Source organism: Lagopus muta, chromosome 1, assembly GCF_023343835.1.
Source record: "Lagopus muta isolate bLagMut1 chromosome 1, bLagMut1 primary, whole genome shotgun sequence".
In the NCBI taxonomy this organism is placed as follows: domain Eukaryota; kingdom Metazoa; phylum Chordata; class Aves; order Galliformes; family Phasianidae; genus Lagopus; species Lagopus muta.
This window is the reverse complement of record NC_064433.1, coordinates 30,478,886-30,505,554: the sequence shown is the minus strand read 5'-3', so window position 1 is coordinate 30,505,554 and position 26,669 is coordinate 30,478,886. Positions and strand designations below refer to the sequence as shown.

Here is a 26,669-nt window from a genome sequence, read left to right as displayed (position 1 = left end):
CTGGGGACAGTACCCTTTTCAGCTGCTTTGGTAGTGCAGTTGTTGGCAAACAGCAGTGAAGAACAGTCTGTTCTTCATAGCCCTGTATCAGTCTCCTGCCCTAAGCTGTTTATTCTGGATTTGTTGAAGGGAGGTAACTTTTTCGTGTGCTGTTTGCTTGCATAGCTGCCAGCACTACTTTAAAATTAGGCAAAATAATAAGCATTGAGATGGCAGTATGAGCTTCCCCACTTCTGTTTCAAATTTGCACAGGATGAGTGGTATGGACATTCTCATTCCCTTCCAAGGGGTGGTTCTGGCATGAGTGTCCTGACACAAACAAGTTCTTCATGCAGTGTTAATGAAAATGCCAAGCTTCTCTGTATTAATCCTATGGGGAGCTAAGGACAGCAGATCAGATAAATACCTGGCTGCTCGAGAGTGTTATTTTTACCACTGCAAAAGCTCCATGAGCTCAGTGCCTGAAAAACGGGAGCTTTTAATATTAAAATAGCCTTGATGCTGGCCTGTGCAACCAGAGCCACTTGGGACTGGGAGTGAGTCATGGCAGCTGTGAGCACCATGCCTCCACACAGACAGGGGAAGCAGGGCAGCAGGAGAGCTTAGCACGTCTTCAAAAATGGAGCAGCCAATGCAGTCTCCTTTCCCTTCACCTCCCCAAGGAGAAACACCCTTTGGCCTGTACGAAAAGTGTCGTGTTATTGTGAACCATCATTCTTTCTTGGCAAAGAAGCAGTTCTTCCTGCCATCTCTGTGTTTCTCCCTCCTCCTCTGGCTCCAAGAAACCCGTAGGTCGTTATTTGACACAAAAATATTTATAGTCCAAAATAAGAGAAAAGGAGAGGGAGGAGGCTTCTCATTCTGTTCTATGTGTTCCAATAAAAGAGATGTCTTTCTGCTTATCTATGGCAATAGATACACAGTTTTCTTTTGAATTTTAGGCTTGTTTTCCTTGGTGTCCCAAGGGTAGCTGTCATAATAAAAAGAGGAGTTGCCAACAGATTGTCTGAATGCTCTTCACACACGTCATGAAAACATGGTCAGGCCTTTATGTGTTCAGTGTTGGAGGGGAAGACACACATCGTGCTTGGCTAAAAGACCTAAAGCAACGAACTAAACTATTTTTATGTACTTACCCCCTGGCACTGAGTAATTATCATTTATGCCAGCAGGTTCCCTCCACAAACAGTTTGGTCGTTACTTCCTGCAATTCTACATGCAAAGTCAAAATATGGGTCACGGAAAAACAGGGAGTGACATCAATGAGGTAGCACCTGTCCCTGCCTGGGTGAAGCACGAGCCTTTGGTTTCTGCCTTTACTCCCAGGAAAAGACAGTCTGGGCCATGAAGGTGAAGGGTCAGGAGCCTGCTCAGCTGCCTTAGTGCCCGACACCTAAAGCTCAGAGTCCTCAAGTCTCATGATTACTTACTGTGAGCATAGGGTCTTAATGGAAGCTAGAGACCACCTTCTTCACTTAGTGAGTTGAGTTCATGTCCAGGTCCCATTCACACATCAAGAGCTGGCCAGAACAAGACAGCTCTGCGCAGTGTTAGCCTTCCTCCTATCCCCATTCTGGGGGCACTGAGACTACTTTTGGTGGCACGTCTTGGGGAGAGATGCTTATATTTGGCATGAAAATCCTTAAATAGAGGACTTCCATCTGAAATTTTCACTTTGCTTCCAGGGGGGGAAAAAAAAAGCTTTAGACTGTGTGGTGAGGAACGTATACAACTCATTCCTGCTCTGATTAAATCCTAATTCCTATATGGTGAAACATCTCCATTCCTTTGGCTTGGAAGGGTATAATTAAATAGCAGGACGTAGTTCTACTGAGTTTTCCTTGGTTGAATTCCTCTGCATACAAGGTTTCGTACCTCCTCTGTAGTGTGTTAGAACTGCAAAAAGCATGTAAATCACTTTTGTTTATAGAGGTTTTTGCATTCTCAGAGGATTATAAAAAATATCTTGGCATCAGTGGGTAATGACCCAACACATAAAATATTGTAACGTTAGAACTTTGTTCTTACAGTAAGCTTTATCTTTCGTTCTTTTGTAGGCTGCTTTTGGTTTCTGTGACATTGCTGTCTATTTATTCAATACATCTCCTGTTGGTGTGTTCAAAGGAAACAGGTAATCTAAGATTTTATTGTACCATTTCAATGGAATTGTAAAGAAGAGGTGAAAAGTGCTCAGAATAAAGCCAAGTGCTTTGTGAAACACAGGGTTTCCATCACTTTGCTGACATAAAAGAAGGTCCTACCAGATTTTGGGTCAGAAGCCCGGAATTTGAAATAATTTATGTCATGGCAAAGGAGAACAGCATATGACCATCACTGTAAAGAGAAAGTATATATATATACATATATATATATACCAAAGACTGGATACTGTTGTAGTGAAATGTTGTTTTCAACAAGGTAAAAAGAACTGCTCAGATAGTTTATTAGCATTACAAAATCAATTTGAAATGAAATATAATGAATCTTTGCCTACAGCGAAGCTTACCTGCAAATGCAGGTTTGTTAATGGCTAGTGTGAAATTCCTGATGGCCTGCATGTTGGAGAAAATACAAGGGAACATCTCCTCCTCAGAAGGAAGTGTATCTCTAAGCAAAATGTATTTTTAAACACAGAAGTTAGAAGTTATCTACAGGGTTAAATAACTTCGTGTTCTGAATCCAAGAGATTCTTTCCTTGACTAACAATCACTGAAGCCAGATTTTTAAGATTATTTGTACATAAGATCGCCAATGTATTTAAGTGTGTAATTTGGATGCAGATGAGTTACTATTATGGTGTGTACAATGGCAGCAAATGCCTATTTAATTAGGTGTGCAGGCCTAATTGTGAACACTTTTGGCCTTTTAGCTCCTGGAATCTAAGCCCTGTTTTCTGTGCTGCCAGATCACAGACACAACACTACATTTAAGGTCAATCTTGTTGTTTATACAGGCTTCAAAGAAGAAATGTCAGCTATAAGGAAACGTAGAGAAAAACAAACAATGAGATCCATTTTTAAAACAATCTGTGCAGTGCAACATCTGCAGTATTTCTCTTTCTGTTCTTGTGAGTCTCAACAGCTTCACCATGTCCAGTTTTGTTTTTTTTTTTCTCAGCCTGAATCACAGCCAAGAGACAAAAAGAAAAAAAAACCATTTAACAGAAGCACAATCCAATTAATAGTGGAGTTTCACAAGCTTGACAGAAATTTAAGCTTTTGTTATAATTTACACTGTTTTCTGCTTTTACCAAAAACATACCACATTCTAGAATTCACAAGAACACCATCATTAAAGACTGTAAATCATCCTGTACAACAGAGGCTGCCTTCATTTGGGTCATTTAGTCAAACCAGGCAAAATTACAGAATTACAGTCTGGTGTCTGTTGTGGCCAGGCTGCCAGTGCCAGTTTGTGGTCCCTGTTGTACTGAATTTGGTCTGGAGAGAAGGCGTTCAACCTCTGTCTCATTGAGATTGCAAAACTAATATGCCAGGATGGGGATACCAGGACTTAAAGTGCCCCTAAAGGTATAGATGGACTTATTAAAGGAATCTCATAAGTGATTGGTAGCCAAAGACAGCATGTACAGATATCAAGAAAACATTCCTCCCTAAGTTTCAGCCCTTGCAATTACAAAAGGGCTCTCTATTCAGTTGCAACAGGAAGATATGATTGCAGAGAGCAAATCACAAGTGTTTTGACTCAGTAGCATATGCCATTGTATTCTTTACCTTTCTCCTCATTTCTTTTAATACAGGCTGCATGGTATATGAAAAGCTTGGTGAGCAGGTTTTTGGTACCCCTGGGAAAATGATTGTCTTTGGATCTACATCTCTTCAAAATGTTGGAGGTAAAGGAGGAATATATTAAAAATACAAGCCATAAGCTCCTTAATAAAGTTATGCCTACCAACTAGGCAGGTTCCCTATTCTCCTGGTAATGTCTTGGGATTTTCATGCTTGATCTCAATTACGTTTTGCACATTGCCTTTTAAAAATACTTTATTACTGAATAGTCAGTAGTTTATAGTCAGTTACAGTTCTAGGTCTTCTAGCTTTACAGGCTGAGATTGGAAAAAGTGGAAAAAGAAATGTTCTTATTCTGCAGAATATCTCATCTGTTTCCTAAAGTGCTTTTCTTCTTCCTTCAGCAATGCTGAGCTATCTCTTCATAGTAAAAAATGAGCTGCCTTCTGCCATAAAGTTTCTAATGGGAGAAGAAGAAACTTTTTCGTAAGTTAAATTCATTTGGGTGGTTTTAGAATTTAATGTTGTGTAAGGAAGCTTAAGTAAACATTTATAAAAACTCTTAAGTATTCTTTAGGGTTGACAGCAGTAGATCTTCACAGAAATATTTCTGTGAGTTAAAAACAAACAAGAAAACTTTGGGAAGGAAAAGAGAATGGAAAGAAAATGAAAGATGAAGTCATCAACAGTTACTCTTTGCACAGCAGATTTTAGTGCAGGATTATGACTTACATCTTTCAGAGTGTTAGTAACATTTGTAGATTCTGGGAACAGTGCAAGTTTAACATATTTCCCTGTGTTCTTAGCATCTTACAGGACCTTTTTTGCCCCTGAAGCACTGTCAATAGTTTCAAATTCTTCTATACTAATATATGACATTAGCAGAAAATTATTCTTAGATTTCTGCCAATTGTCACTTGACACTTACCAGCTTATTTTATAGAAGGATGGTATTCTTCTATAGTGGTAAATATCCTTTACACTGGATTTTATAATGTATTGTAGAGAACCAGAAGAAAATAGAGATCCCATTCCTCAGGCTTCCATACTAAATTGGCCAGAGCAGTGGAAATGCAACACACAGAACATCATTAATGCTGCATCTGAGTCATAGCAGTGTCATGTTTTAAGAGCTGGATGCTCAGAGATTCTGGTACTCTTCTGCAAAGTTTAGACATGGTCCCCATCTCCCCTGCCGTAGTGTAAGGATAGAAAAGGTACTTCTGTAACTGCAGCGATCAAAGAGGTCAGCAGAGTTTGAGGAATGCCAGAAAGGTTCTGGGGTGTGTTCATGGTACTTTTTAAATGTTTTATACAGGGCATGGTACGTGGATGGGCGGATTCTTGTTGTTGCAGTGACGTTTGGTATCATCCTCCCTTTATGTCTCCTTAAGAACTTAGGTAAGATGCAAATGCTGTTGCAGGAATAAAATACAGGAGCCCAGACATTGCACCTCTGACAGCCACACTGGCAAGTCAAATAAAAGTTAAAAATTGTGCTGTCCTTGTTATGAGAGTCTACTCCTGGTTTGGGAGTATGCTTTGTTTTGAGCATCTTGGAACAAGAAGGCCTAAATCATTGGAGTGATCAAAATCAGTATAAATCAATGTCATCCATGCAATTGTGGAAATTGATTTAAATATATAGTTAGGACAGTGTTTATTCGATAAGGTGACTCTATATAATGTGTAACGTAAAAACATGTTCATAAAGGAAGATTGCAAAAAAAATACTCTTCTTTCTGTTAGTGTTGAATTTTTCAGTGATTAGCTTAGTTGAAAATTGTATGTAAGTTGCGTATAGAGAACCACATTTTCAAATGTGTTTGAGTCCACGGGGGTACCAGTGGGAACATAATGTATTTTTTAAAACCATGTAACAGATTTTGGCACTGAACTCCTGTTGGGAATTTCCTTTTGGGAAATTAACCTGTAGTAAGCTCACATTTCTGCATCACAGGGAACCTGGGTTACATTCTGATTGCAATCTCACATCTTCCAGTTTATTTCAATTATTACAAATGTAAAATTAGTTAAAGTGCCATCCAGTGACCTTCAGGAAGGAAAACACAAGTCACGCTGATTGGATTAAAACTCTGCTCTGTCTGAAATCTCAGGGTCCTACAGCACGGAAGGCACCAAATGAAGATCATTTTGTCCTGCCCAGAAGCCTGTAGTATATTTTAAATATATAATACATTCAAGTTGTTCCTTTGAGTAGATAATTAAGAAGCAATATATGTTGAATAAAAATTATTTTGTATAACTTTTTTTTTTTTTTTTTTTTTAATTTCAGGGTATCTTGGCTATACCAGTGGATTTTCATTAAGCTGTATGGTATTTTTCCTGATAGTGGTAAGTTCAGCTTGTTTTGTTTGTTGGATTAGTCACTTGATAGGATATGCAGAATTTCTGAATTTAATTTTAATTTGCTTTTCAATATTGCTTTTAACAGTTAGTCTTGTTCTAGGTTATTTACAAGAAGTTTCAAATTCCCTGTCTCGAACCGGAGCTAAATACAACATCACCTATCCTATCAAATAGCTCAGCACATGAGCATATGTGTAAGCCAAAGTATGTTATCTTTAATTCCAAGGTATGTTTCTCTTTATGATACTTATTTTTGATTCACATAATATATGCACCTACACCCCATATCGTAATCAGCTCAGCACCACTTAAGGCCTGCCCTCTGTGCTTCCACACATAACTGATGGTGAATGCATGACAGGTGTCCTTGCCCAGTGTTTTGGAGGTGCCGTGATGCCTGTAGCTCCTTGCAGCCTTGCTCTGCTACTCCATTCCTCAGGAAACTGAGACAGAGTGAGCTGCCTTGGTAGCAGGCACGCTGAGGCTGTGAGCTTGAGCTGCTACCAGATAACAAATGCTTTCTTTATGAGAGTTTTCCTTTCTACCGCTTCTTACTTTCCATTCTGCAACTGAGTGCTGAGGCTGTGGTTCAGCAGAAACTGTAAACCATGCCTGCATCCAAAAGCCAGAAGTAATCCATCTGTCCTGCACACAAACCACTTCTTTGTGACAGGGTATGTGTTTCTGTAGCCATATGGTGAACAAGATGAGGAAAAAGGATACAGTTGAAAGCAAAAATTTGATGGCCTTTCAGCTGGATGCTTTCCTTGATCACTGCGCAGCTGCACAAAATGCTGTGCCAAGAGAGTGCAAAAGGGCAACTGGCTGTAGCTGTGGGAGCAAGAGGATTTCTTCTTCCAGCTGTGCTGGTTTGCAGTGCTCTTGAATGGCACCTTATCCAGTAGAGCACGCTTCTCAGGGTATCACCACTGCATTCATAGAGAACACATATGCATAGTATATGCATGCAAAAAATTATTTTTTTTTTAATTCATCTTACCAGCTTCAGTGCAAGAAGCAACCTGAATTAACACGAGCACTTTCATTCAGCTGGGGGCTGCCATCAGCCCAGATCCAATGTGACTGGCCAAGAAGCAGTTAGCTGGGTGTGCAGTAGCAGTATAGGTGTAGGTACAGTTCAGGCAGTGTCAAAGGGCAGTCTTGTTCTCCTGACGTGTTAGTGTTTACTTCAGAGCTGATGAATGCCCATCAGAAGGAGCAATCAATCTGAATTAGGCGCACTGTATTTAAGCTTTAGAGATTTGTTCTCAGGGCCAACAATTTGCCAATCACTTTAGCAACTTTGGTACATGAGAGGAGATCCATTTTGAGACTGGCAGGAACCTCTGGTCCATCTGCTTCAGCAGGGACACCCAGAGCAGAGTGCCCAGGACCACGTCCAAATGGCTTTTGTGTATCTCTAGGGATGGAGTTTCCACAACAATAGTGCACTGGGAATGAAGCAGAGAAGGCAGCACAGGTCAGGGTGTGGAAAGGCCCCACTGGAGAGCAACCAGTGTGCTTTCTGAATCCCACCCCACTGGGCAACCCTAGGATGGCTTCTGTGGTGATAAGTGTCCTGTGGCCAACATGAGGAAACCTCTGAGCAGTGGGGAGAGCTGCTTGTAGGAATCGACTCCTTTTACCAGGAGGACCTTTTTCATGTGATCTCAGCTCATACCAGTTTCCTAGGGGAGAATGGAAGTGCTTGAGCTCTGAGATCATTTATAAAGTTTGGCCAGATGCTGACCACTGAAACCTGCTCAGATTTTTGGTTGAGCAGTGGGTGAGGCTCCCTGCAGAGGCCCTCTGTGCTTCGTAGTGACGTAACGGTCTCTCTCTTTCCCCAAGGAAAAGCATGCTCCCTCCACAGTCCTCCTAGCCCTTTTGTTGGCCTGGGAAATGAAGGGGCTCTGTCTGGTACCTTGAAATATCCATTTATTTGTAAGTTCTGCATTCCTCTTCTCTTTTCTTACAGTCTGGATATGGGCTTCATCTCCAGGACTTCAGCCTTAGCACCATGGGTGTGCACCCCTCTCCATTCCAAGGCAGGGTAGTGTAGCATTGATCCACCGTACATCCCTGTTTACACGTGGCAGCGTGTTGGTGGCGGTGGCAGTAGCTGGGCAGGGAGACCCCTGCCTGGGAGCAGTCCCACAGCCACATGGCATCCACTGCTGTGCACTGAGGACAAGGTCAGGACTGGGCTTGGGTGGCCAAGACCAAGATGTTGTCCTCCTCTTGGAAGAGTGTTGCTCTCCATATTTTGTTAAGTATGTGCCAGCTGACAGGTCTCCTGCCTTCTCTGAAAAGGGTTCTTGACATTCATTTGAAGAGCCCAGATAGCTGGGAGCTGAGGTAGTTCAACACAGACCATTTCTTCGTACTGCTGGGAAAAATACTTATTTTTCTTAACTTTTTGTCTGAAATTCTCTCTGAACAGACTGTGTATGCTTTGCCAACCATCGCTTTTGCATTTGTGTGCCACCCATCAGTCCTTCCAATTTACAGCGAACTTAAAGAGTAAGCCTTTCTCCTTTTTTTTTTTTTCCTGTTAATTGTTTTCACTGTTTTGCATGGAAAATGTTAGTGCAGAGGTGCTCTGAGTCATTCTTGCCATTCAGAGGAGATGTGCTTCAATAAAAGCAAACAAGTCAATGAGTGTGGCTGTCAGCTAGGAAAGCTGGACTCCCAGAGGTGCCGTTGGGGTGGAGAAAAGCTGAGGATAATGCAATACATGGGGAGTTTTCTCTGGAAGTACATGGCAGCCTGGGGAGAGCCAAGTTGTGCCGACTGCTGTTATTTTGCATAGGAAGGAGACGTGTGTTCAGCCCACGGCATTTGTTCCAGTGTAGCTAAAAATCTGGTGTGGTACCAGAAACAAAAATGATTTTCAGCCTTGCCTATGCTACTGTGTTCTCACCAGAATGGCCGACTTGTTGTGGTCTTGAGCAGGATTGTGCAGAGCTGGAGCTTGGCCTTGCTGCAGCCTGGCTGGGGCAGGGAACAACATGGGGCTGGTGTGGAGCCCTGCGCCCTGGAAGTGGGAAGGAGGCACCAAAGGGAGGGTTGTGAACAGCCAAACCCATGGGGACCCTCAGGATATGCTCAAAGCTGGGCACTTTGTATTTCACTTGAGTTCATCAGGTTCTCTGGCCCTTTTTAGGGTATCCCCGCATGTATTTAGAACTCTCTCTCTCTCTATGTATATATATATATATACTATTTCACAGCAAATATCTAAAAATGAAATATTTACACTTGATCTATTTTGTGGATCTGCAGTGGTGTGTATGCATCCATTATTTTCTATTCATGGCAATACACATTTTTTTCTGCAAACATTCAGAATGTTGTTTTTGGAACTTTTTTTTTTTCCTGTGTGTATGTTTACTCTCCCTTTACTTTGCCCTTTTAATTTAATTACTGATGTGTTTAAGGGCTCTCCCTGCCCACTCAAATTTCCCTTCCCTCTGTTTACAAGAGTATGGACTGGGAGCAGAGCCGTTGCTGGGCTTAAACTCCAAGATCAATTTCTCCCACCTCTCTCTTCCTTGTGCAGCTGTCAATGAATGCCTGTTTTAAATGAAAATGAATTCATGGGTCTCTCCAGGATTGATATGTTTATGCAAAGACTTGATACATTTTTAAACAGCTATTCAGAAATGCAATCCAACCATTTTATATGCCTTCTTTTTTTCTTTTTCCAGCCGCTCACAGAAAAAAATGCAGTTGGTTTCAAATATCTCATTTTTTGCCATGTTTGTGATGTACTTTATGACTGCCATATTTGGCTATTTGACTTTCTATGGTAAGTATGCAGACAGAGAATACACATGAAATCGATAGTGAATCCCAACTGGAAAGTCCCATTCACTTACATTAAAATACTTTTTCAAAAAATTTTCCTTAGGGTTTTCATACTGAAGGTATAAACCCTTTCCTCTCTCCCCCTGAGATGAGAAACACAAGTGAAAATAGTGTTTACAGAAGGCATATTCAAAGTATGAGGAAGATTTATTTAGCGGAACTGGGGATTAGCTGGGCCCTACCAAGACTTTTGTTCCACGGTCCTTACCTGGGTTGTTTTCTTTTTGTATGCATTGGTAATAACTGATGTGTGACTGTATAAAATGAGGAAGGTTTGAAAACAAGTCCTAGGAATTGGATATCAAATAAGTCAGGATATCAAATGAAGCAGGATTTTTTGCTTTCTTATTTAACGTTTTAATCGTAGACAAAACACCACGTATTTTCCTTGTGTCCCTGGGGTTCACCCCTTCAGTGTTTGGTTACATAAATTGACTGCAAAGGGTGAAGAAGCTCGGAGGGTTGTCCCAGCTCAGCAGCCAAGCGTGGCTATTGCAGTGTCTGGGACTTGCACTGCGTCTCTTCTAAAATATTGGTTAAGTTAGCGAAACAAACAAACTGTGTTGTATTGCTGTCCTAAAGGAACAGATACAATTATTAAGTAAATAGGATAAAAAATGAATGTGGCCCAGGAAGCTACTCCCATTTCCCAGTATAGTGGAAAAGCTGAAGCGCAGTGTGTTTGCTCATAGGCCGTTAAGGGGTTATGAGACAGATGACTCAATTGACATTTGTCTTTTATCTCAGAGTCAGCTAAAGGTCATCAGTCTTCTTCACTGTATATTCTATATCCCAAGTGACCTTTTTGTTACAGTCTCCCCATTTGTGACACCATTCATTGTGAGCCACATACTGCAAGAGAAAGAAAATAAGTAAATATGAAATTTGGCTTTTTTTTTTTTCCAAAGGTGTACCTATCTCGATTTTTTCAGGCTTATAACGCCTTGAGCCTTCTTGTCTTGAAGTAATTTGAGGTCCTCAGTTGTGATTTTCCCAATAAAACTGATGGAAGTGAGAGAGTATCTGCTACAAGTGACAGCAGCAGCAGCTGTTCTCATCTGTCTGCTGCTTGCTAGAACACTTACAGAAACACATCAGATCAGTAGCCCCGGGAGGGCAGTGGGAGTGAATCAGCATGGACCCACTCCCATGGACACTTTGTCTTGGCAGGAAGGAAATTTTGGTGAGGTCACCCCAGGGATGTAAGGAGGCAGATACCCGTAGGGACCTGGGAACCTCTCACACCCCATGGAGGAGGCAGAGGCTGCATCCTCCTGACCCCTGGGAGGGAGAGGAATTTCCCTCATGGAGCAGGCGTCCCTGCACATGGACACCATGTGCTTCCACACAGCTCCACTGGGGCTCATACAAACACTGGCGATCTCAGGGTTAGTGCCACAAGAAACAACACAGAGAGGAGCCTAGGGAATATTGACCCCCTCCACTCCACTCCTACTTGCCCTTGGGACTAAGATTTTGCCTTATGTATGTGCACTTAGTTTTCTAACCTCTTCCCCAGCTGGGTAAGACCAGGGTTTTTATTTTGTCCATTTCATTTTTACACCAGTAGTGCTTGTCTGTTTGCTGTGTTCTCGAAAGTATTGCAGTTATGACTATATTTACATTGCAGAATTACAGAAAAGAGGTGTTTTTCTTCCCCTAAAAGGTCACTGTGGTTGGGCTCTGTGGTGTATCTAGCTGAAAGGAAAACAGACCTTCAACTGTAAGCCTTGCCTTTCACTTCCTACCCGGCTGCAGCCCGTGAGCGGTACAGAAGTTGCAGTCTGTGCTCGCAGGAGCAGAGTAAGCTCTGTGTCGCAGAAGCTGTGCATGTGCCCGGCTTGAAAATCCCACTCCTAACCTGCAGGGAGGTGGGAGAGTGTTTTTTTTCTCCTGATTGGAATTCAGGCGCTGCGGAGAGGTGTTGAGAGGTGGTCTCGCCCCAGGAGGATGCCCCGGGGGGAGCACAGGAGTTTCGCTGCAGGGCGGCTCTCTGCCTTCAAGAATAGAGGAGGTTGTACCAAGATTTTGATCTACACATGCCCACCGAGTTCCGCTTAAGGACTTCGGTTTAAGAGCGGTTTAAGAGTTTACTGTCAGCCTTCTAAGATTAGCAGACAGAAACAAAATACAAGCTGTTCTAAAACAGGGCAGCGAGTGTGGTTCTGTGGTGTGTTTCACAGCCGCCTCCCTGAGTTGCCGTGCCTAAATACTAGAAAGACACAAAGCAAGCACGTAGGTCCCCCAGCAACTTGCTTTCCCTGCCCATTATCAGTATTTAAACGGAGTGCAAAGGGAGCATTTTTGCAGGAGGGCTTTTTAAAGCATGGCCACTGCCTTCCCGCTAGCAGCCCAGCGTGCTCCCTTGGGCACGCTGGTTGCGCAGAACGCACTGGCTATGCTGTGGGCACTGTAAGGGGCAGCAGGTTTAAGAGAAAATTCAGAAGGGCAGCCCTCTGTGGAGCTGCCCAGGGGTGTGAGTGCAGTTGTCAAAACATCCCACAGGGAGCTGACCTCAGACAGGTTTTGTTCTTGTTTGGAAACAGAGGCACTGCTTTGTACTGGGAGTTTATTGGCTGTTTTGATTAATTGATCTCAACCCTGTAATGTATATTTAACTCAGCCATTGCAGTGCATATCATTTCAAACTTTAAAACTTTAAAAACAAGTCCACAGAACTGACTAGAAGTAGCTTATATTACTTTAAGTATTTTTCATATATATGCATATATTTAAGAAAGTTTTGGTGTATGTCTCACTGTTGTCTTTCCTACAGTGAAAATCACCTTAGACTTAAGCATGTGCTGTCTTGAATTAGGATGCATTCCTTAATCAGTCCTCCAAAGGATTAATCTGGAATAATGAGATCATTAAGATTTGGTTCAAAATGCTGTTTTAACTCAAGAATGTTCATTCCATACTCTTGTTTGCAGATAAATCACTTGTTGTTCAAGAAGTCTGTTGTTAAGCAGTGATTTTTGTAAACTAATTGCCTCCTTGCCAGAACTCTTACCTAATTGTCTTTTCCATAGAAAATGTGCAGTCAGATCTGCTTCACAAGTACCAGAGTAAAGATGACATCCTCATCCTGACGGTGCGCTTGGCTGTGATTGTTGCAGTTATACTCACAGTGCCAGTGCTGTTTTTCACTGTAAGTAAAAGACTCCACATGATTTGGAAGCAAGTGATCTCTGCGCACGTTGGATTTTTTCAGAACAGTCCAACCATTTGCTAGTCACTAATATTGCAGCTACAAAACAACTTGAGCTTGGATCAGTCTTTTCCCACACCAGATTCCCAGTGGCTTCTGGAGAGCTTTTCCCTGCAGGAAATAAATGAATCACTTTTAGCTGTAATTTGAATCCACAAGGGCCCTCTCTTCCTTCGCATGATTTCACTGGAGCAGGCTGAGAGGTGAAGTTCATTATCCCAAAAGGCATGGTAGAAAGGGAGGAATATCCCTCAGATGCATTTACACATACATTTTTGAAACACCAGAATAATTGCAAGGATTATTTCAAAAGGTTGTACATCTGAGTGCATAAATTTTCTGCCAGATTGATGTAGAGCTCATTGTCACATGAAGAACTGGATAAAATAATCATGGGGGGCCTTGAACTGGCTGATGGACTGCTCCTAACAGAGAACTCTCTTTTCCTACAGGTGCGTTCGTCATTATTTGAGCTGGCAAGAAAAACAAAGTTTGACTTATGCCGTCATGTTTTGGTTACTTTTGTTCTTTTGGTTATCATCAACCTCTTAGTCATTTTTATCCCAACCATGAAGGATATTTTTGGAGTCGTAGGTACAGTATCCTGTCTTCGTACTACCGGTAAAAAACTGTTGCTAATTAGCAACATAATAATTATGGTGTGGGCAACTAATAATACTCATTCATTTGAATTTTGCAGGGGTCACTTCTGCCAATATGCTGATTTTCATTCTTCCTTCGTCATTGTATTTAAAAATTACACATCAGGATGGAGGAAAATTTACTCAGAGGATTTGGGTATGCATTCCTTTCTGGTCTATGCAAAGCATTTTGCGTGTCATTCCTTAAAATGAGTTAGATAGAAAGCCTGCTTAATCTGAATGTGTGTAAGCTGCTTCTCCTGACTTTCCATTCTTGCCTCCATTAGCTAGCAGCCTTTTCATTTGCTCTGTGTGTCTCCTGGTGCTGGGCTCCCCTTTGCACCAGGGCTCTTCTCTGTGGAGTGAGGAACTCTTCCCTCTGGGGGAGCAGAAGCTCTGCAAGCAGCCACAGTTTTAACCAAGATGTGTGTGTCCTTTCAGTATGCTGAATCAGAAGGCATACAGCACGTTCCACATCCAGGCTTTGAGGAGAATGGAGCTGATAAGTCCTAAAGGCAGACTCATTCAATCCTTTTTAGGGATGGTTGGCATCTAACAAGTGAACTGAAAGGGGAAAAATTGTTTTTGATGTTCAGCACGTAATTATTAATGACAGTAATCTGCTTAATTATCTATGGGTCTTGTCTTCACCAGAAGACATATCCCATTTTAGCTCATGGTTTTGATACATCACTTTGTAAATCACCTTAAGAAGAAAAGTTAACACAATTGAATTAATTGTCTTTTATTTTGTTCATTACTTTTCTTTTTGTTTCAGGCTTCCCTTTTCTTGGCACTGGGAATAATGTTTTCCCTAGTGAGCATCCCATTGGTCATCTACGACTGGGTGCAGTCAGGAGGTAGTACTGAAGGCAGCAACTGAAGTTGACCTTCTGAAAAGGAGACATGCCTGTTTGCTACACACCAAAATCGCAACCATCCATTCTGTTATCTATTCTACCTTTTGTGAGTTTACTCAAATCAAATCCAAATAATGATTTTCCAGTACTGAATATGCTGTTTTGGGTGTATTTTCTTGCAGAAAACAGACCCGTTATTCCAACAAGCATATCGTTCTGTCCCACAGTACTGAGTTATCAGATCAGCATAAATTCTGTATTGTCTGCAAGACTATATAGAGTATTGCTCATAGAAATTCATCACAATTTGTTTTTCCACTTCCACCCATGAACTGCATTGTTCTGTTATTATTCTTAGCCCTTGAACCATGAGCTCTGCTCCTTTAGAGCAGCAACATGTGTTATCAATTCCAGCTGGAGTGATTATCCCAAATGCCATCAGTACACTCCCTTTCCCATTGCGTTTTAACAAAAACTGCTCTCGAATTGTATGCATTGTTTGTTTGTTTGTTCTGTTGCTGTTTTGTACACCATTTGCCTCACCAACTAAGTGTAGCATTCTGGATATGGATACAAAAAGCACCACCAGAGCATAAATGAGCGCTGTATAAACTTAGGTCCTAAATCTGGTGCTTCTCCTGTAATGTTGCAGTGGAGGAGCCAGCCTTAGGCTTGGCTCGTTTGTTGCTTTGAGAAGCAGGCGTGTGTGTGTGTATGTGTGTGTGTTCATGTTTGCAAAGGGGTACAAGGAGCTGGAGTAGGATGATCATCGTCAGCCACCATTTCCCTGCTATCTTTCAGTTTGCGCCTGGCCACCAACAGCCAGGATGCTCAGCAATGAGCATCTGCAATGAGTACCTGAACCTGAAGAGAAGCAGATGCTCAGAGATTTCCATAGGAAGTTTCTGCATCAAACTGTTCACTAATGCCCTGCTCTTCCCAGAAAACAATGGCAGTCTCCATTTTTATCAAAACCTGCACATTTAATTATACCTCATGCCTTTTGCATTCTTGGATTCATCTGTACACACCTAGGGTGACCCTGTAGAGATTTGGTCCTCTCGTGTTTCACCCCCCTCCCGCTGAAGTCAGCAGGGTTTCTGACTGCATTTGGAGCAGAATCTTACCCTACTGAAGATTTCACGCACCAGATTTCTAATGGAATTTGAAGTCTGTAATATTTCTTTCAAATAACATAAACACTTTGCATTATTGAAATGTTTTATTTACATTTCACATCAATTCTTTATAACAGTTACGGAACAGACATTAAATTACTACTAGCAGAAACACTGTAACTTGTATCTGTTGTCCACAGAGTATTTGCCTAATGCCTTATAGCTGGTGTAGAGAACTACTTGTAGAGATTCAAATGCTAAGCAGGTGATAGTTGACCATACTCAGCAGACATCTGTTAGTGCACTGCCAGCAGCATAATTGTGTTCACTTCGTTATCATTCATCCTGTGAGCTAAAAATGTGTCTGAGTTTTGCTCTCATAAGATGAAACTGGCTCCTGAAAAAAACCTGAAGGCTGAAGGGAGCCGTAGGTCACATCCAAGGGCTAAGTAATGCCCTAAGTAATTTGAGTTTGAGATGTACCTGTCAGTACACAGTGACCCTCTGGCTCCCACTGTAGCTGTGGGAGGAGCCTGTAGTTAACAGCACTGCCTGTGAGTAAACTGTCATTACAGCTTGTTGTTTTTAAGGTTAGGGATGGAGAATTCAGGGTCTTGGGATTTCTGTGAGCTATTGAATTACCTCAGTTCCCCCACTTTGTCCTACGTGGCTTGAAGGCACTGAGAGTTGAGACCACAGAGGGTCTCAGGACCTTGAGAGTTGGTTTCTAAGGGTAACATACAGAGAGGTTAGTTTGGGGCCTTACTTGGACTTTAGGCATCAATGTGTGGAGAGGTCCTTGGAGCAGCCTGACAGCAAGAAGAAAACTGGAAGTCCCCTCTTCATCAGGGACCACTTTCATCAGGTGGGCCCTCATTCACTGTAGACTACAAGTCCAGGTCCTAGTGAAAGTCTAGAGAGAAGAATCTGTGCTTGCCATCTCTTCTCAGCTCGTTCCCTGTGTCTTCCAGCTTGAGATGTCATTTGTGGCATCCCTTTTACAGGCACCCACAAAGGCAGCCATAGCAGGAGGATGGTTTCTAACTTTGAATCAGAAAGACGTGTTACTGTGGCTTGTAGAGACAGGACATGGGGCAATGGTTTTAAACTAGAAAAGGTTAGAATTAGATTGGAAGTTCTTCATGATGAGAATGGTGAGGCACTGGAACGAGTTACTCAGAGAAGTTGTGGATGCTCCATCCCTGGCTTTGTTCAAGATCAGGTTGGATGGGGCTTTGAGCAACCTGGCCTATAGTGGAAGATATCCCTGCCCATGTCAGTGGGGTTGGACCAGGTCATCTTTAAAGATCCCTTCCAGCCCAAACCATTTGATCATGCTATTATTAGCTTGCTGTAATCACGTGTCAGGATTCAAGGCATCTTATAATCTCTCTAGATTTCATCCCAATAAACCTAACTCAGACCTGAGAATACTGTATAGTGTTATCCTCATAATGCTCCAAGGCCCTTCTGCTTTCATTCCCCCTTTATCCTTCTACTACTGATCTATGAGCAGTGATATTCTGTGCACTGAGGGGCTGTGAAAGAGGAGATCCTCGAGTGATTTTCAAACACCCAGGTAGGATCTAGAGGTCTGATCTGCTGCACAGAGTCCCAGCAAGGTCACAACTATGTTTTCCCTTCTGTCCCTTCCCCATATTATGTAATCTTGTGTACTACACTTTGACTTGAAGAGCTGTTGGATGACTGATTGCTTCTTGCATCTTCCTGAGTCTCCTCCATGACAATCCCTCTCCCCCCTCTTTGTTCTTCAGCCTTCTTCCTTTTCCTGGTTTATTTGTATACTGGAGTTTTACTGGATAAATAGGGAGAAGAATGATCTGGGTGTGTGCACAGAGGGAAATTACCCAAGGTACAGTACCATCAAAGCATATTTTAGATACTGAAAGACAGGTACCTGAAATATTGAGTCTTCAAGTAGGCTTTATTTCTGGGTCTGTGGAAAAAAAAAAAGAAAAAAAAAAAAAAGAGGGAATTTTGCTTAGGCTGATTACTGGCATCATATTTATAGATATTTATGGAAAGGAATCATGTGTTTATTGATGTCTGTGGTAATGAACGTGAAATAACGTGCTTTTTGTTTTCTCATCAGGTTTATACATTCTTAACAGAATGCAATAGACCCTGCTGTAACTGTCAACATCAGTGATGGATGACAATATTTGTATGAGGTTATCTGTAAAATGTACTGCTGTTATTCAGTTCATTTGGAATAGTGAACTTGTAGCCAACAATGTACGAGTCCCACATTTTAGCTAGGATTTAAAGAGCACAGTGAAATGCTGTAGGAGTTTCTCTGTTGTTAAATTAATAGGATCCAGAGTACCCTATCTGCTTAGTAGGTGGTAGCATGCTTTCTTTTCATAGAGAGTTTATCACTATCGTGAGCACTGCAAATTTCATAGACGGGATGAAAAATTGCTCCTAGTAAGTGCAACAAAATACTTTAAACTTCTCTTTTGCTTAATAACAAAAGCTGAGTGGTGAGAGACAAGGAAGGAGTAATTAGGAGCAGGGGCTTCTAGTAAGATCGCGGGAGCTAATCCTACACTGAAAAGACAGACTTGCTGCCTCTCCTAATCCACAGCACATTGCAAAGAAATTAGTTTTGAGCTTAAACCACCCTTTCAGTTGCAGAATACAGCTACTTTTCTCTGGCTGGCAGCAAACGTGCCTAATAAGTAAAACACAGTGGGTTGTTATTGGAGAACAGTTTGTTGAAAGTGGAGATCTGTCTGGGTAATGCTTGCTCCTGGTCAGAGAGCCAGTGCCAAATCTGTGCACCAGCACAGGTCTTTAGTAGGGCTCACACAGACCCAAGCAGTGCCCGACCCCTGTGTGGAGCTGGAGGGGGAAGGGCCAGCCCCATCCTGTGAGGGCAGGGACACCCACCCATCCTTGAAGGCTGTTGTCCTGAGCTGCATACAGATCCATAGCTTATGCTCCCCTTGGAACAAGTCATTTGTGCAAATGCAGTTCTGATGTTACATGGGTTTTGTCTGTACATCTGCCTTACGAGGCAGAAGCACCACAGGTCTCTCTGATTCTGAGTATTAACAATTGCAAGCAGTGGTATCTCTAGCTCGTCATTAATTTAATACGTTTCTTTGCTTGAACCTTACATTAAGGCTAAAGAGCATCTTGGTCAAAACAAAACTCTTTCCATGTGGTGTTATCCCACCTCCAGTCCTAATGTCTCACCCCGGTGCCTTTAGGAGAGAGGCACAGCAGAATGTATTCAGGTCCATCAGCAGTTCCATGAGATGGCTTTACCTCCTGGTACCAGGCTGCTCGCTTAAACAGCTTGGCATCAGGAAAGTCCTTATTTCCTATAAGGTACACAAAGAATGTTTTATTTGTATCTAATGTAAGGATTTCTGTAACAAACTGTGAAAAAAAAAAAAAAAAGAAAAGATAATGGATTATTAAAAAGTACAGGGCTGGAAAGGTCTAGAATTCACAAATTGTACACATGCCTGTGTTTCTGAAGACAAATCTATGCAGTTGTGTTTTACTGTAGGAAATTTCATTTTTATGTACATATATATATTGTAAATAAATAGGATGCTGTATATTTTTGCAGTTGTTTATCCCCTATGATATATAAGTGTTGAGATAGGCTCTGCATATTAAGAATAATTTTAATAGAAATACAAGTGCTTTAGCTTCAGACTTAGCAAAATCTATATCTTTTCCTTTCTCCCAAGAGTTGGCAATTTAAATCCTGAACTTGAAATTATAATTACATTGCTAATGTAAAAACAGCAAACCAAAAAAAAAAAAAAGAAAGAAAGAAAGAAAGAAGAAAAAAAAAAAAAAGCAAAACCAGAAAAGGTCCAATGAAATTGCTAGGCCTAATTGCAGCACATCTCCCTGGTTTCTCCATAGCAAGTCTTTCCTAGCACAGAGGGCACATTTAGTGCCCACAGTTCCTGAGCTGAGGTCAGGTGGCAGCAGCACGCTGACACAGCCTTATGCAGAAAGCAGAGTAAGCTGCAGCCTGCAACCTGCCCTAACATTATGTCACTTTGGTTTTCAGGCATGGGTATCTATATTCCGTGGAAGACAACTAGTACAGATAGAAGTCAGACAAGGACTTATGCACTTCCTTTTCAGCCAGCAAAAACGTAGTTGAGACATGAAGTATCACATACCAGGGTAGGTGACAATCACAGCAACTGGTGCAGTTTTAGCCTGTGCCCCGCAGCTCCCCACCACGGCCTCAGGCACCTGCTATCTGTGACCACAACACTAGCACCTCCTGTGCTGGGAGATATCAGCTGCACAGGGATGGCTTTGTATGTATAATGAAGCAGACACCAGCATTTTGTTCAGGGGATGGCTGCGTGTCTGGGGTGCAGGGGTGGAAGGAAACCACAGTTGTGTAAGTCCTGAGAGTGCCTCCACAGGAGTGCAGCCTTGGTGCTGCAGGCATAGAGTCTCGCTAGTAAAACATGGAAATGTGTTTTTCAGGATTGATGGAAAGCAGAGCTTGAGACGTGCGTCTAAAAATAATTGTATTCTTTCCATGTTTAGTTTATTATCTTGGATGAAAATGAAACTTGAAATAGCATTTGCTTTCACCGTGAGCACAAATTTGAGGAAAAAATTACATGCAGTCACTTCTATGGAGCTTTTCAAATTAATAGTACGTTTTGTTTTCACTGTTACAGCCAACAAAATACAAACTGTAAAGGTATATTTCCACAAGACTTGAACTTGTTTATAGAAATCTGTTTATAGCATCCCAAGGTACGCTAAGGCTCACCCAAACCCAGTGTTAACTATACAGTTTGAGTGATGTACATTCAATACGAGCTCATCTCTAATAGATTGTTCAAGTGAGTGATTGGTAACATTTTGCTCCTGCTATCATCATCATACTTTGTGCTCTTCATGTTCAAATAAATGATGCAGTTTTCAGTTTCAGTGTGTAAATAAACTAAAAAAAAAAAAAAATGTATTATGTTCTGTAATCTCTCTGTTACCTCTATAGTTTTTGAACATTAAAATTGTGATCTAAGCTAACGTCTGGGCTATAGTCATTCTTTGAAGGGGATGAATGCGTATCGTTTTAATCCCTTAAACAGGATGTGTTCCCAGCTCTTATGCAAGTGTTTCCACTGAATTCAGGGCTTGCAGCTCTTCAAAGCCAATTCCATAAGACCAGAATATAGAGCACAACAATACATGGCGATGGAGATCAGCATTTCTGACAGAGCTTTAGAGGGATTTGAAGCTAGGACTTAGATTCACCACAGAACAGAGTTACTGATCAGTGTTTCCTTCTGTCCATTCCCTGAAGGATATCCACACTTTCACCAGGCTTTTCCAGTGTAAAGCTATAAGGGCTCCTGTACTTGGGTTTGAGCTTAGATGCCAAAACAGTGTCTGGAATAGAACAACCCCTGCTCTAAGTTCTGTGCTACTGAGGCAGAAACTTGTAGCAGAAGGATGAGGAAGATATCTGAGTGTTTCTGACTAGATCTGCCAAAGTGCCTCTGTCACAGCCTAAGGAGGTCTAAAATGCTAACTTTTTGCCTTTGACCACAAATTTTAAATAGTGTTGAGATTATAGTGATCACTTACAAGACGAGCCCTTGGCTGGAGCCCTGGCCCTGAGTCTGAAGGAGTCAGTGTCTGTGATGCAGCCTGCGCAGCCCCTCTGACAAATGATGGAAGGATCTGTGTTCCAGGAGATCCTTGACAAGTCTTTGCCTGGTCCACAAACCCAGGGAAATGTCTGACCTGGTCCAATATCTTGGCCCCTTCAGGCATACCATTCGGTTCTGCTCTCTACCCACCAAAGCAGTCACCTCAGAACTATGCCTTAAAGCTCAGGAGAATGGCTTTTGGAGTAGAGGGAGTGAAGAAGCTGTATTTCTATTCTTCCTGCCTGTAGAGAAGAGCGCAAGCATCTGTCACCTTCTGCAGTGCAGATTGACAGCTTTGCCTCAAGTTCACCCAAAACCAAAGAACGCAGCTTCCTTCCTAGCCACTGATTGCTATCTTTTCCTTAGTCTTTATGAATCCCTGTGGCTGGCCAGATGTCTGAGTTCATCTAACCATTCCCTACTTGGGGGTACAAAAAGTAAGGAAAATTACCTTTTCCCTGGGCATAGAATGCCCCATCTGAAGGGAGAGACACCCCCCCCCCCCCCCCCCCCCCCCCATTTGGTTGAAGTCTTACTTCAGTTCATGTTCATGCAGCTGGTCTTCAGGCTGAAGCTAAATTCAGCCACTATTAAGACATCTCATTCTTCACTGTGCCCAGAGTTGGAAGTGCTCACACCAGCCTTGATAAGTGTGGAGGAAGCTGAGAAGAGTAACAGGCCTGTTTCCAACCTATCTAGTCACAAACCCATGACAAACTGAATGTGGTCTTTGCTTTTGTTCTCACGCTCCATAGGACTGCAGCAGCATTTGCTTCGTGTTCAGTTGTGCCTTGGTCGAAACAGGCCCTACTTAACATTAACAGTGCTCTTACACAAGTTTTCAGGCAGCCTAGTACCTGTCTTTCACAGACATTACCTACCATGCATTTCACTTTCAAGTTACTGTTAGAGACAATGAAGCCTGTGTGTATTACACTGCTAAATGCCACAGCTTTGGCAAGAGAAAGCGCTGTTGGCTTAGCAGGCCTCATCCTTGCCATGGCTTACTGCTTGAAAAACATGAGCTTAGTGGGATTCTTGGAAAAAGGTGTAGTTCGACCAAAATTGAGACAATAGAGCTGTGAAAGTAGACTGCAATGGGCTGGGTGCCTACCCCTGTGCAAATGCAGCACGTCAGTGAGCCCGTCTGTAGAGCAAAGCTGCTCCATGGCACTGCCTGGCTGAAGGGCCTGGCCCCATTGGCATTGCTGCCCTGAAGAACTGGAAACCAAAACATACCTTGGAGACGAGAACCACGTCCCTTCCTTGGAATATACTTCCCAGCTTGAAGCCTCCAGTTCTTTCCTCAGAGGCGGCCATAGCTCTGGCTCCCTGCTTGTCATGGCTCGTTGGCAGTGCATTGGCTCAGCAGAAGGCAAGCCCCACTGGCAGCTGTGAAAAGCTAGTGATGTTTGTCTGATGTGTGGCAGAGAGCATCACTGCAGGCCATACCCTGTGAATGCACCAGGCTCTGATCATGCTCATGTCCTGTGAGCTCCTCCTTCCTAGACACCTCTGGGGACCTGTGATCAGGTATGTTCCCAAAAACTGCTGAGTTTCCAGTAAGGCTCAGTGAGCTCCCATCCTACTGGAAGGACACATACACACGTAACATACAAAAGCACAGCTGCCACAGGCATAACAAAATCTCAGCAGGTGACAGAATACGTGCGACAAATTTTAGTCCCACTCTGAGGCAGCCTGAAGGAGTTCACCTGCCACTGTAGGGAGCATTGGGCACAAGGCAGACAGGACTGTTCAGGCAGAGGCTGCAGCCCTGCACTGTCTCATTACTGCCTGTTATAGTCTGGCCCTGCACCCCGGGCAGAGCTGCCACCACCTTGCCTTAACCAGGACAGTCTGAAGTGGTGTGAGAGGTATTTCTTCAAAAAGAGAGTGTTCAAGCACTGGAATGGGCTACGCAGGGAAGAGAGGGAGCCCTCATCTCTGGAGGTACTTAAGAGATGTGCAGACATGGCACTAAGGGACGTGGCTTAGGGATGTGACTCAGTAGATCAGGTTGATGGTTGGACTACATGGTCTTGAAGGTCTTTTCCATCCTTTTTGATTCTGTGATTCTGTGACAGCTCAGGTTGCTCAACACTCCCCTTTGCAGTTTCTCTTTTTTACACAGCATCAGATCAAGCTTTGTGCAGAGCTTTTTGGCAGTGATGGAAGAGATGAAAGCGATGTACCAGTTGTAGGAGCATCAAATACTGCTTTCTCTCCACTTTACAATGGAGGATGGCCAGAATAGGATTGCGAGGGGCTCCATGCAGGCACCACTCTCCCAGCTCTGCTCCCAGGATCTGCAAGAAGCAGACCTGTGCCTCATCACAGGCATAATGCATTTTGGGTCTCGCTGTGGCCTTCAGCATGCATGGCCCCATGCAGAATGGGGTACAGCCTAGCAGGACCAGCGTCTTTGATAGAGCTCCAAAATGCTCCATCAGACAGCATTCACCTCCAATGTGCTGCCTCATCTTTCCCCTGTGTTTCTATGGAAACTGGTCTCACCTCTGCTCACTGCACACACAGCCATCAGAAATAAGCTGCAAGTTTTGGGAGCTGTAGTGGAACTGGTGGGCATCTGGCATCCATGCAAGTGGGTTCTCCTAACATGCACACAAAGGGCCCTTGTCCTTGCTTGTCTGTATGCTCTGTAACACAGCTTACTCCCTCCTTGGTCTGCTCCCACTTCCACCACCACTGCCACCACATCATGGCTGTCACCCAACCCCTTTCCATCTGCAAGTGAGCAGTAGGAAGAGGATGAGGCGGCAGCTTTGCACTGCCAAGCTTCCACACACAGCCCAGAGCATGGAGGATCTGCTGGCCAAATGTCTCCCAGCCTCTGGGAGCAGCTCTGCAGAGCTTAGCCACGCTCCTGGATGCTCAGCCCACAGCAGCAATGTGGCAAACATGGCACTCAGCAGCTCCACTGAAGGAGTGGGACATGTATAAAATACATGACAAGTATAAAAAAGCATTGTTCTACCCTGGGTAATTATAATGGAGTATAGAGGAGCTAGACGCCAAGGTATTGGAAAGTGTTATGATAACAAAGAAACTCATAAAGAGGGTGGAGAAATTTTTACGACGTGAGATCAGATTAATGACCTGCACAACGACTGCAGTAAAAACAGCAACATACAGATGCTACAACATTTGTAGAACACATTTCTTGAAGCCGTAACTAAAGCCTGTAATTTCCTAGGATGTAAAAAAAAAAATTATATGCTCCCTGACAAAGGCAGTTCGTGCACTCTGAAGTCTCCTCAGGCTTTGTGCAGGCAACAGCTCCCACTAGTACTTTTACAGGAAAGCTGGATCTCCTATTAATTTTCAGATACCGTTTGTAGATAATCAGAGAAGTACCAGATGCTGCAGAAACAACTTCCCTGCCGTAATGAGGAATTATATATATCTGGCAATTAGATCATCATAAAATAAAAGGAAAACAAGCATCAGTCTGCCATTCTTGTATTCAGTGGCATTTAAACAATGAAAGCAGTCTCTCTTACTACGTCTGGCAGCCCTCCAGCAGCACTTTGAAAAGGCAGTGTGGCCTCCGTGTAAATTGATAAACAATCTTGTTGAGCAACAGGAACAGGAACATTCAACCCTTTGTTAAATTTTGACTCTAGTGGAGCACTAATTGGCACCTTTCTGGGCAGAACAAACAGGGTCAACCTCTTTGCTTTACGCAGGCAGATAATTTTAACCAGAAGCCACAAGCCCTACTGCTAATGAAACAAAAGTGGGGAACAGGGGTACTAAGAGAAATTGATTTCTTAAAGAGTTCTGGTACAGGGCAACCAATCATATTTGATGAAAAAGCCTGAATAACTGACACTTAGCTGTGTTGATTATTTCAGTATGGATTCGGGATCACCACAAAAGCAGAAATTTCATCTTCACTTGGGATATTAATTTGTTTCTGATCACTGACCATACCACCCAGGAGCAAGGTCATTCAGACAGGGGATAAAACCTTCACCTTTACTCTGAGCTAAGGAACAGAATTCTTTCATGCAGGGCAGCTAGGTCTTGCTGAGATGCAGAGTAGCCTCTGGTGAGCAGGAAGGCAGCTCAGACACCACCTACTTATCTCCCACAGACTGGTGCTTCCATGCATCCCTGCCTGCTCTGGAGCACACCAGGGCGAGTCCAGCACTTCTCTCTTCCTCTTTGCAACTGAGCAAATCATGAGCCCTGCTAAGCAAAAGATGCATGCCAGCTGGGGATCTGCAACCCCCAGGCAGGCACCTAAAGCAAGTGACTGGTCCTATAGCACAACAGGCACACAAGTCTTTGACTTGTCTGGGGACAAGTGTGCTAAAAAGAGAGGTCAAATATAAATCAGTTCATTCAGGTAGTAACATATCCATATTTACATTACAACCTTCTGTCAAGCACAAAGCACAAGAGATCATTAGTCTTGTTTATTACAGAAATAACCTACACTTCCTTTGAGGGCATCTAAGCACTGCTTAGGCTCATCTGTCTAAAATTGGAAAGACTTTTTTGATTTTGGTATTTACAAACAGCTCAGATGACAGTAAACAAAACAGGTCAAAACTAACAGCCAAAAAAACCCTCTTGCAATAAGCTCCTTACATACCTCTGAGAAAACACTGCGGTTAGCACAGCTGAGCAATGTAAACAACACCCACAAGGAGCGAGATTCACTGAAGCCAGCCCCAAGAGCTGTGTGTTTCTCAAGGGGACAGACATGATGAGGGCATTTACCCACAGGGAAGGGCATTTACCCACAGGGAAGGGTATTTACCCACACGGAAGAACCTGCAGTGTTTCCAACCCCACTATGTCATTGAAGGATACCAAAGGAAGCATTGTCCCTGCACACAGCCCATAATACCTCTGCAGCCCTTTTGGGGAAGTACTAACTTTGGGATGTCCAGCAGCTGAAAACTGCAAGAAAGTTCACATGTCCTCACCACTGCTCTGCCCAGCAAACTTTTGGTCTCAGGAAGATCAGGATTAGCCAAAGGCAGAAAACCCATAATCTAGTTACAACAAACCAGATTAGCTGTACAGCAGCCATGTACAAATGCTATATATTTTCAAAGAAAGCTAATTAGGTCCTAACAAAGATGTGACTTCGAGTATTCAGTTTTAGTAATAAAGAAACTTAGCCACAAAGATGCTGTG

General features: G+C 42.8%; 1 protein-coding gene across 2 annotated transcripts in view; it reads left to right on the top strand.

Annotated features, from left to right (window-relative positions):
* SLC38A1 (solute carrier family 38 member 1) overlaps positions 1 to 19,258 on the top strand; it is a 36,619-nt gene extending 17,361 nt beyond the window's left edge. Inside the window, exons 5-17 of one of the 2 annotated variants that reach the window (XR_007377593.1) lie at positions 2,058 to 2,131; positions 3,761 to 3,853; positions 4,154 to 4,235; positions 5,068 to 5,150; positions 6,046 to 6,104; positions 6,220 to 6,345; positions 8,563 to 8,642; positions 9,830 to 9,930; positions 13,022 to 13,140; positions 13,653 to 13,794; positions 13,901 to 13,998; positions 14,620 to 14,807; positions 17,933 to 19,258. Coding sequence is in view for 1 of the 2 variants with exons in the window: in XM_048947896.1 (XP_048803853.1) it covers positions 2,058 to 2,131; positions 3,761 to 3,853; positions 4,154 to 4,235; positions 5,068 to 5,150; positions 6,046 to 6,104; positions 6,220 to 6,345; positions 8,563 to 8,642; positions 9,830 to 9,930; positions 13,022 to 13,140; positions 13,653 to 13,794; positions 13,901 to 13,998; positions 14,620 to 14,724 (1,162 nt within the window). In the remaining variant the exon portion in view is untranslated. Of the gene's footprint in view, positions 1 to 2,057; positions 2,132 to 3,760; positions 3,854 to 4,153; positions 4,236 to 5,067; positions 5,151 to 6,045; positions 6,105 to 6,219; positions 6,346 to 8,562; positions 8,643 to 9,829; positions 9,931 to 13,021; positions 13,141 to 13,652; positions 13,795 to 13,900; positions 13,999 to 14,619 lie in introns of both variants that reach the window. The other variant, XM_048947896.1, reaches the window with a different exon arrangement.
* The last annotated feature ends 7,411 nt before the right edge of the window (positions 19,259 to 26,669 follow it).